The 10,253-nt window shown below is 47.9% G+C and overlaps 1 protein-coding gene across 2 annotated transcripts in view; it reads right to left on the bottom strand.

Moving 5' to 3' along the window:
* The window catches only part of MAP1A (microtubule associated protein 1A), a 38,476-nt gene that overhangs the window by 16,421 nt on the left and 11,802 nt on the right, over window positions 1–10,253 (bottom strand). Inside the window, exons 1-3 of one of the 2 annotated variants that reach the window (XM_026684636.2) lie at window positions 6,491–6,857; window positions 474–556; window positions 32–172 (exon numbers count right to left, since the gene is read on the bottom strand). Coding sequence is in view for 1 of the 2 variants with exons in the window: in XM_087973023.1 (XP_087829149.1) it covers window positions 32–172; window positions 474–556 (224 nt within the window). In the remaining variant the exon portion in view is untranslated. Of the gene's footprint in view, window positions 1–31; window positions 173–473; window positions 557–6,490; window positions 6,858–10,253 lie in introns of those variants that run through there. The other variant, XM_087973023.1, reaches the window with a different exon arrangement.

Genomic DNA, 10,253 nt, shown 5'->3' with positions numbered 1-10,253 from the left:
GAATCCAAGCTTACCCTCTCATGAAGCTTACCTCTGGATCTGCAAATATCCCGGTGAGTTTCTGGTAGGTGAAAGTCCCAGTCTGCAGAATCAAATCACCTCCCTGGTCAGAGCTTTGCCCACACAGGACTAGCAGCTTGTGGGCGGAAGGGTCACATATCAAAGAACGCACCTGTTCACATCAGAGATGGATTTCAGCCGCCTATTTGCCACTTCTGGGTTTTCAGAACTTTATGACAAATGTGCCCCCCGCTCCCCCAAACCTGCCAAGCTTTCTGGTGCTTTTGGACTCATATTCACCCAGGAGGTCAGCTTACTCTTCAGAAGGCCTGGAGGCCGAAGCTAAGCACACAGTTTTGAGGAAGGGCTCATGACCTTTCCACCTTTTAGCTCCAATTTGACAGGCCCTTGTACAACTCCATGGCAGCAACTCTGACCAAACCAGTCGTGCTGCCCATACAAATGTTTTTTACCTCTGACACGGCGCTCCACTCGTCAGGATTGACTAAGATGACTGTGTCCAGGTCTTCGCTCTGGTGGTGGAGGGTCCTCTGACCTGGAGAGAAGTAGAGAAGTGTTGGTTTTCAAATAGATCTGTCAATTGCAATAGGTCCCGTTTGCTTCAACACTCAAGGCTCAGCAGCCATAACAATACAAGAGCACACAATAGATACAAACTCAAGGTAAACCGCACCAAACTTGATTGCAGGAAATACGACTTCAGCAACAGGGTGGTCAATGTCTGGAATACTCTTCCTGACTCTGTGGTTTCTTCCCCAAACCCCAAAAACTTTAGCTGTCTACTATTGACCTCACCCCTTTCCTAAGAGGTCTGTAGGGGGCGTGCATAAGCGCACCAACGTGCCTACCGTCCCTGTCCTATTGTTTCTTTTATTTTTCTTATATGTATCCATGTATTCATAACTATGTTTTTACTTATACCTATTATCTTGTAAGCAATTGACAAATAAAATAAATAAATAAATGTATTTCTGTCTATTTTTTCCACTTTTTGATATGCCCACCACATATGATATAGCAGTGATCCCCAACCTTTTTTATGCCGCGGCCCGGTACCGGCATCAGCTGGGCGCCGCGACCCGGTACCGGCATCAGCTGGGCGCCGCCATCTTTTTGATGAAAAGTGCTTCCGGTGAGCTTTCTACCCAGAAAAGCTCACCGGAAGCACTTTTTCATCAAAAAAAGATGGCGGCGCCCAGCAACCAGCGGCCTGTAGGTTGGGGACCCCTGTGATATAGTATGAACCAGGTATCTGATGATATTTCCAACATTTTGCAGATTTACTCTTAAACATCTTTGCTAACCTTGAAGGCGGAAAATGCTATCTATAAAACATTTTATAAAGATTTTCTTAGAATGCAGTAGACATTGTTAATTTATAATTTCTATCCCATAAATCCTGCCATTGGTCTAACTCAATCGAATAGCCAAAATTTTTACAATCTTGCAACATTTTCAAGTTTATCCTTGCTTTTTTTTCCCCTTGCCAAATATATTTTAATATTGTTTAATTTTTCAAAATATTTTTTCCTCCAGTTTTATTGGTATTGCTTGGAATAAATACAGTAATTTTGGCAGGATATTCAATTTTATGGTGGCTACTCTTTCCATCAATGATAGTTGTAGATTTTTCCACTTAACTAAATTTGTTTTAATTGGTTGCATCAATTTATAATTTTCTTGACTACCTCTATACCTATTTTCCTCGTTAGTTCTTTTCCTATATGTCTGTAAACAATTATCTCGATTTTTTAAAATTTATTTTCACTCCTGCAACTTTACCATACTTTTCTATTTTCCTAATTAGTTTGAGTCCATTTTCTTGTGGGTCTTCCAAGATAAAGAGCAAATCTTCTACAAATGCCTATAATTTATATTGTTCCCTTTTTATTTCCATAGCTTTATTTTCTATCTCTTGTCTAATATTTCTATTTAGCAATTCTAATATCAATATGAATAGTAAAGGAGATAGTGGACATCCTTTTCTTGTGCCTTTTTATATTAAAATTCTCTGTCCTATTTCCATTTTCTATCACCTTTGCCATTTGTTTATAGCAAATTGCCTTTGAAGTCAAAATTATTCTAATATTGTTTTAATCTGTCTCTTAGGCAAAAAGCCATTTTGATCTGAATATATAAATTCATTTAGAAACTTTTTTACTCTCTGTGCCATTATTGACTCTGTGCCATTACTGACTATTTTATAGTCAGTGTTCAATAAAGATATGAGTCTACTGTTTTTTATCTGCATTAAATCTGAATCTTTTGGAATCAAAGTAATATTTGCTTTCATCCACGAATTTGGTACCTTTGCACCAATCAATACTTCATTATGGACTTCCAGCACTGATGGGCCTAAAGTATCTTGTAAACATTTGTAAAATTCTGCCTGCAGCCCATCTGGCCCTGGTGTTTTATTATTCTTTTGTCTCTTGATCACTTCTGATAATTCTATCATTGATATTCGTTCATTTAACATAGTTTTTATTTTTTCTGGTATTTTAGGTAATTCCACTTTTCCAAATATTGTTTAATTTTCTCATCTGAAACTTTTCTTGCTCATAGTTTTTCGTAACAATCTTGAATTATTATTTTTATCCTCATTTTGGTAGTATAAAGTTCGCTGACTGACCCAACTAAGCCAAAGTGTGAAACCCCACATCGGAAGGGGAACATGGGAAGCGTTCCCCTTCCAGGTCCTGGTTGTCCCAAAGGTGCTTTTTTTCAGCAGGCAACTGGACTTTCCTGTTTTTTTCTTTTGAAGACGTTTCACTTCTCCTCCAAGAAGCTTCTTCAGCTCTTACTGGATGGTGGGGAATGGAAGGATTTATACTCCTTGCAGACAGCTGGCAATCGGCATCCTTTTAAGGCAGGGGGTCAAACTCATGTCATCACGGCAACATCACATGATGTATCGGGACTTTTCCCCCCTTTGCTAAACTGGGTGGGGATGGGGCCAGCACATGACACATCTGGCCTGCAGGCTGCGAGTTTGATAACCCTGTTTTAGAGGATGTTTGAAGCACTTGGAGACTTATCTGTGTCCTCAGAATCACCTTTGGGACAACCAGGACCTGGAGGGCGGAGAATCTCCACAGACTTTCAGCTAGTTCTTGACTTACAGCCATCCCTGAACCCAAAATCTCCATTGCTAAGCAAGGCAGTTGTTAGGTGAGTTTTGCTCCATTTTATCACTTTCTTATCCCTGCAGTTAACGGTTGTTAAGTGAATCTGGCTTCCCCATTGACTTTGCTTGTCAGAAGGCTGCAAAAGGGGGATCACGTCACCTCGAGACACCACAACCTCATAAATTACATGCCAGTTGTCCACCATCCAATTTTGATGACATGACCACGGGGACGCTACTATGGTCATTAAATATGAAAAGTAATTATAAGCTATTGTAATTTCAAAAGGACACTATATGAATGGTTATAAGCGGTGGTGGGGTTCAAATTTTCTTACTACCGGTTCTGCTGGGCATAGCTTGGTGGTCGTGGGAGGGGAAGGGGACTGTAAAATCTCCAGTCAGAGGAGGGATTTGCTGGTTCTCTGAACTACTCAAAATTTCCGCTACCGGTTCTCCAGAACTGGTCAGAACTTGCTGAATACCAACTCTGGTTATAAGTGAAGGACTACCTGTAATTTCACTGATGTGGGCTAAGCACAGCCCGGGGGCCCACCTCGGCAGCTTCAGTGACCCTTCCTGCCTTGATAATGGCAAATGATGGGGCTGGCAATAACCCCAGAGGGATCTTTGCCATTGTCAACAACCTTCACTACAGGATCTTTCCATGACAAAAGTTTATCTCTTTTCCCTCCTTCCTTACACAGAATAGTGTGGATATTCAAAATACTTTGAGAAAATCTATCTATGTGGTCACTGAGAATCAATACCAATTTTATAGTGCATAATCAAAATACAGAGCTAAACTTCCTTAAAATGCAAAATCAACCAAAATCTGTGAATATTAAAAAAGCCAATAATGGAATGAACACTATCCAGCATTTTGCAGAATGCTCTTGGGAGTTAATAATGTGAATTGGGGATGGCTTTGTTTGAAGATCGGACCTATCTTTCCAGATGTAGTGGTGTACAAGACAGGTTGTTGGCGAAGAAACACCAACCACTTCTAACTTCCAATTCTTCCCAGATTCTGCTAAAGAGCAGAGATCATTTTGATAAGCACGCCAACCCATTCTGGGTTACAGAAACCTAGTTCAGGGAAACTCTATATCCATAAAATAAGTGGGAAGAGACTGAAAAGAGCCACGGAGAATGGGGTAGCTGGGTACTTCCCCCCGGAGGAAAGGATGTATAAAGCAATTGGGGGAGTGGCAGGGAAGGAATATCCCCGACTCTGTGATCACCAATTGGGGCTGGCTTGGAACCAATGGGAGGCAGGAGAAACGGGAGGGTGAATGTTTCAGAGGGGAGGTTTGGCAGGGGGTTGTGAGGGGAGGGAAATAGCTATTTGATGCCCACTCCCTTTCGGACCAAACAGCCTCAGCACAGTGTCCAAGTGAAGGGAGTTTTGGCCAGACTGCTGTTGATAAAGGCTGAATCCCTCTGTGAGGGAGATGGGTGACTTATAAATTTGGTAGATTAAACAGGTGGGCAGATAGAAAGACAGACAGACCTTTGCCCATACCTTGGTGGGCCTGGTAACCCTGCGTTCGTGGGAATGGGGCTACTGCCCTCTTAGATCCGCTTCCCTGCTTTCAAATCCTGCCCCCCCCATGCTTTAAGAGTGATAAGATGCGAATGGTCATCTGGGACAATCTAACAGTGACCTCTTGTGGAGGTGATGAGTTGTGAAGGACGGCCTGCTACACTGAGCTTAGGGAAAACTTGGGAATCCCAATCATGTCTTGCCAAGCAGATCCTTGCTGAAGGACAGCCGGTAGAGTTCTTTCAATATTTGCGCTGTGGGATATTTCAGGGAACAATTGGAAATTCACTGTATCATGGCAATCATGGGCTTGTCACACAAAATGTCACTCCCGGTCCACAGAGGTGGCTATCTGCTAGGCCTAGCCTTCACCTCCAAATGGTTGGTGTGCAACCTGAAACTGGACAATGTGAAGGTTCCTGCCTGACCTGCCTGAGTGTTGCTCCCACCAGTAACCTTCACAGAGTGGGAAGAATGGGGAAGATGGTCTATCCAGGCAGGAGAGGATACATTCAGAAGCATCTCTAAGCTCTTGGCAGGCTCAGCAAGTGGTCAAGCTCTGGGTTGCAAAAATGCTGGCTGAGATCCCCTGAGCAGCCCCTTCCTACTCCCAGCGGTTCCTTGCTGTACCCTGGAGCTCTGAACCAGCAGCAAAGAGAGCCGTTCCGGAGCGAAACAGAAGCAACCTTATAACCAAGCTTCTGCTGTGGGGATTAGGGCAAGACTCCCTTCTCTGCTGGTGGAAGATCCCTCCTCGGGAGGAGGCAGAAGGGTCTCCTGGGAGCAGCCCTGGGACCTTGGAGACTAGTTTCCCCCAAACTCCCCAATTTGCTCTGGCTTGGCCTGCATGGAGGAGGAGGGAAGGGCTGGGCTGGGCCAGTGACCCTCTAAGGGGAGCCCTTTGCCTGCAGGGGCAGCCCAGAAGGGGGACAGCCGCCACCCGGCCAGCCTCCCCTTGAGGGCCTGGGGGGCCCCCCAGATGGAGCCCACCGCGGATGGCCGGACTCTGCTGCTGCTGCTGCATTGGGCCCGCCTGCGCGTGACCTTCCCCGCCCGGGCAGGAGCAGGGCGCCCGCCTGCGCTTTCCGACCTTCGGGCGCGAGGCCTGGGGCGCTTCTCCAGGCCGGGGCCCTTTCCTTCCTTTGGCCCGGTCCATCGGAGAACCTTCCACGGGTTCCTCGTCGCCCATCTTGGAGGGAGGGGCCCCCATGGCCGGCATGGCTGCGGGGCCCGGAGGCGCGGCGCCCGGGGCAACCTGCACTTGAGGGGAAGCAGCCGCGGGGCCAGGAGACCCCGCCTGGGCAGCCACGGCCGCTCGCGCCGGCCCTCCCCGAGGCCGGCGGGCACCCCTCGGCTGGAGGCCGGCGGCTCGGCCCCGGGGAGGGGCGGGGCGGGGCGCGGGGCGTTCGGAGCAGAGGGCGCCAGCTGCGGAATTTGCCGCAGTGGGCGCGCCGGCGGAGCGCGCGCAGCAAGTTCCCGAGCTTCCCTCCCCGCGGGAGACGGGCGGGCGTTGGCCGAGGAGCCCTCCCCGCAGGCCGAAAAGCGGCTCGGACGAGCGGCTGCGGAGGGCAGGTGCCGCCCCTCCCCGGTTGAGGCTGGGGAAGCTTCGCGCGGCGCGCCCCTCACCGCCCCGCCGCGCCCTCCCTGCCTCCCCGCAGGAGTTCCTGGGTGGCGGGGCTAAGGCGCCCGAGCCCCCTCGCGCCGGAGGATCACGGCCGCCCCCGAGGGCCTCCTCCGCCGGCTGGATGCGCCGAGGGATGCCCGCCCGCCCCTCCGCAGCTGCCGCCCCGCCTCACCTGCCCGGCGGCGGCCGTTCCTCGCGGGTCCCCTGCCGGCACCGCCCCCAGTTCGGATGCCCGCGCCGACTAGCCGGCCGGCGGGCCCGGGAGCACCAGACAGCTGCTGCTGATGCTGATGCTGCTGCTGTCAGCGCGCGGAGGAGGAGGAGCCGCCCGCCGCGGCAGCCGTAACCCTTGTGAGCCGCGGCCGCGCCTGCCGCCGGGTGCCGCCTGAACGCCGAGGCCCGCGGACGAGAAGGCCGAGGCAGGCGCCCTCCTCCGCCGCAGCAGGCGGACGAAAGGCCCCCGGAGGCAGGGACGCGGACGGGCAGCCGGTCTTCCTGCCGGGTGGCTCGAGAGTCTGCCCAAAACCAAACCCCCCGCCTCTCGCCAGGGAGAAGCCCCCGGAGTGTGGCTGGGCTGCCGCGGCGGTCCCGGCTCCCGGGCCCCGATGGCGCGGCGCTGCCTCCCGGCCTTTCCTCCCGGCTGGGCGCCCAAAGCCGGACGTTTCGGGAGCGGGAAGCCGAAGGGTCCGCGCGGTGCCTGAATTCTAGGTCTGTTGTCATACTTGGGATGTTGCCTTTGCTTGGGATGCCCGAACTCGGCTCCCCGCCTCAGCCGAAGGCCTGGCTGCCCCTCGCCGCCTCCGATTCGCTTTCCGCAGCCGCCGCCGCCATTTATGCCACTTGCAGGCCCCCAGAAAGGACAATAGAATCACTTCAAACAGGGGATCCCTCTGCCCAGGCCTGGGTGAAAAGTTCGTCCACCCAGCCTCGGAGGGACAGTGCCTCCTCCTCCTCCTCCTCCTGACGGCAAATGTTGGGCGCTTCTGGGGTCCCAACAGAGAAGAGATTGAATTGGAGGAACACCAGAAACCCTGCAGGGCTCCAGGCAGATGCCGCAGGAAGTAAAGAACAGTAAAGAAATATCCATGCTCCTATATATGTCTGTAACATTTTGTGTATGAAATAAAGCCAGAATCCAAGTAATGCACCTCACTTGATTGCTCCATTATACTGGCAACACCTCCTCTGTATCAATTCCCAGAGTTTTCCCGAATAATCTCAACAGTGCCATTTCTTTCATTCTCTATACCTCTCTAAACTGGATTTTATTAGAATTTCACTTCTAATCATTGATGAGAGGATAACTTTGCCAACAATAAACCAGTATGGAGAATAATGTAATGGTCAACATATGATCATGATAAAAAATTAATACTTTTTTGTACAGCATTATTATGTACACCCTTTTCTAACTTGAGGATATTTCCATCAACTCCTGCTAATAAATGACAAGTTGTACCAGAGAGAAGAGTTAAAATGGCATCACCTTACCTGCAAAAGAAGCTGAAGAACCTGCAAACACAAGTGATCTTCTCACCCATCCTTCCAGTTCATGGAAGAAAGCAGGCGAGGGAAAGAAAGAGGCTAAAAGTTGATGACTGATTACACCAACAACGTAAGCAGAACACTTCATTTCTGAGGCCAGGGTTTCAAATATCAAGATGGCAGGCAAGAGTCATTCATCATATAAATTGATGAAATGGATTTGGCTAAAGCAGTGTGAATTTGATCAGTGGAGGAGGGTAGGGAATGTATGTTTAACTGATCTCAGATAAAGAATAATGCATAGGAGTTATGGGAGGTGAGCTTGAACATGGAAGGAAAATATTCAATAGGTATATCAGATATCTGATGAAATAAGTCCCCTACTAGGATACCCAAAGCTGCTGTTGGAGCCTAAAAGTTGCATTCTAGAAAAAATGTGAGCCATCTTGAACAAATGGCTTTCTGCTTAGATCTGCCATAAACTTATTACTTCATTTAGTTAATTTATATGTCGTGTACACTTAGTCTACAGGCCTGCCATGACAGCTGACAATAGAATCAATAAACAGCCATCAAATTCCAGAATGCAACTCCCACATGACTAAAACCTTTGGACCAGTACGAGGAGTTCTTCATCAGGCAGGGCCCCTCTGAGGGTCATCCCAGCCCGGACGGAAGAAGACGAGGATCTGGGCATTGAAGGACTCGCAGGAAAGCAGCTGCCAGACCTGCAGGATATGGTGAGATTGAGCCTTCCGCACGTGCTCAGAAATCAGAAGTCACTTTGTTCTTGTTAAGAGCTGAAGATCTGCACTTCAAGCTGCTCTTCAGAAGGGGTTTTTGTGCTGGTTAGGGTTATGGTCAAGAACTATTCTTTTTCTAAAGTCATGCATGAAACTGAAAAAAAGATTTGTTTTCAGCTCAGAGCAAAACAGCCCTTGGAATGTGTCCTCGGAAAAGTCTAAACTGGCTGAGTTCCAACAAGATAAAAGTTGAGATGCCTCAGCCATGTAATTGTTGGTCTAAAGAACAAAACTTGAAATGTTCTGAGTGTTCCATGATAGGGAAAATGGGAATTTGAAACAAGTCCTTACTCCTTCAATTTTTGATCTCAAACTACATAAGTGAGTTGATAGATGAGCTCCATCTTGAGTGCTTTCTACACCAAAGTTGGCCAAAGGAATTTTTCTCTTTAAAAAAAATAAATAAACCAAAGCAAACAATGGAAGTAACATTTAAGCATGTGTTTTGTAGTGACTCTGCAAACCTTACAGGAACCAATGGGTGTAATTTCAGGATATCCACATCGGATATCAATTAAATTAGCATAGGCACATACACACACACACACACACACACCAAGTTGTGTGCGTTCTCCATTACTCTTTTCTCTCTGTACCATCTCAAATGCATCTCAAAGGATCCCTCAGTTAAAAGTTTGCAGATGATCATTCAAGGTCATTGGTCGCATTCAAGATGATGATGAGTCTGCATATAGACAAGAGTTAGATCAACTGGCCTATGGTGCAGCCAGAACAATCTGAACATGCTTAAAACTGTAGAGATGAAAGTGGATTTTAGGAGGAGCCCTTCTACCACCTCTTCAAGTATTAGACAACACAGTATCGGTAGTAGAGACCTTCAAGGGTTCTATAAGATCCCAGGATTTGGATTGGACACCTAACATTAAAACCATTAAAAAGGCACGACAATGTTCTTCCTGCATCAGCTCAGAAAGCTCAGATTGCCCCAGGAGCTGCTGATATAGTTATACAGAGGAACTGTTGAGTCTGTCATTTGTACTTCTATAATTGTCTGGTTTGGTAAAGCAACCAAACAGGACAGTTACAGACTTCACTACAGAAAATATAATTGCAACCAACTTGCCTTCCATTGAGGACCTGTATACTGCATGAGTCAGGATCCCAATCTATTACCATTGACTAGCCACCGTGTCTTCCATTGTGCATTGGTCTTTGCACAAAGCTTTTGATTCGCAACTCCAAAAGATGGAGACTTGGCCATCCTGAGATTGCAACTGAGAGTTGCAACCACCAAGATTCCTCTTCCCAGGTGGGTCCATGGTCGTCCAAGGATTGTCTTGGGTCATTCCTAATTGCTTCCATTTGAACCTGGGGAGCATGTCGCCATAGAGCCAGCTTTGGTGACAAAACCAGCTGTTTGTTGGCAGAGGGAAAAATGCACCATTTTGGGGGGATTTGAGAGCTTTGTTCTTTCTGAGGCAGAGGAGGAGGTGCCTAGTATTTGAATGAAAACAATTCTACAGCTGTACTGGCTTCCTCTACTGCTGACTCCCCTGGTTTGCCTCTATAGTCTGAGTTTAGGCACCTCCTATTTAGGCAGCTCATTTTAAAAGGGACTTTGTAGGAGAAGAGCAGGCAGAACTCGGGAGATGGAGTTAAACATGTCATTAGGTTAGAGTCCTTATG

This window comes from Notechis scutatus, chromosome 11, assembly GCF_049901735.1.
Source record: "Notechis scutatus isolate UNSWTSFEM ecotype Mainland chromosome 11, rNotScu1.2, whole genome shotgun sequence".
NCBI lineage: Eukaryota > Metazoa > Chordata > Lepidosauria > Squamata > Elapidae > Notechis > Notechis scutatus.
The sequence above is the reverse complement of the archived record's forward strand: the minus strand, read 5'-3'. Positions and strand labels throughout refer to the sequence as shown.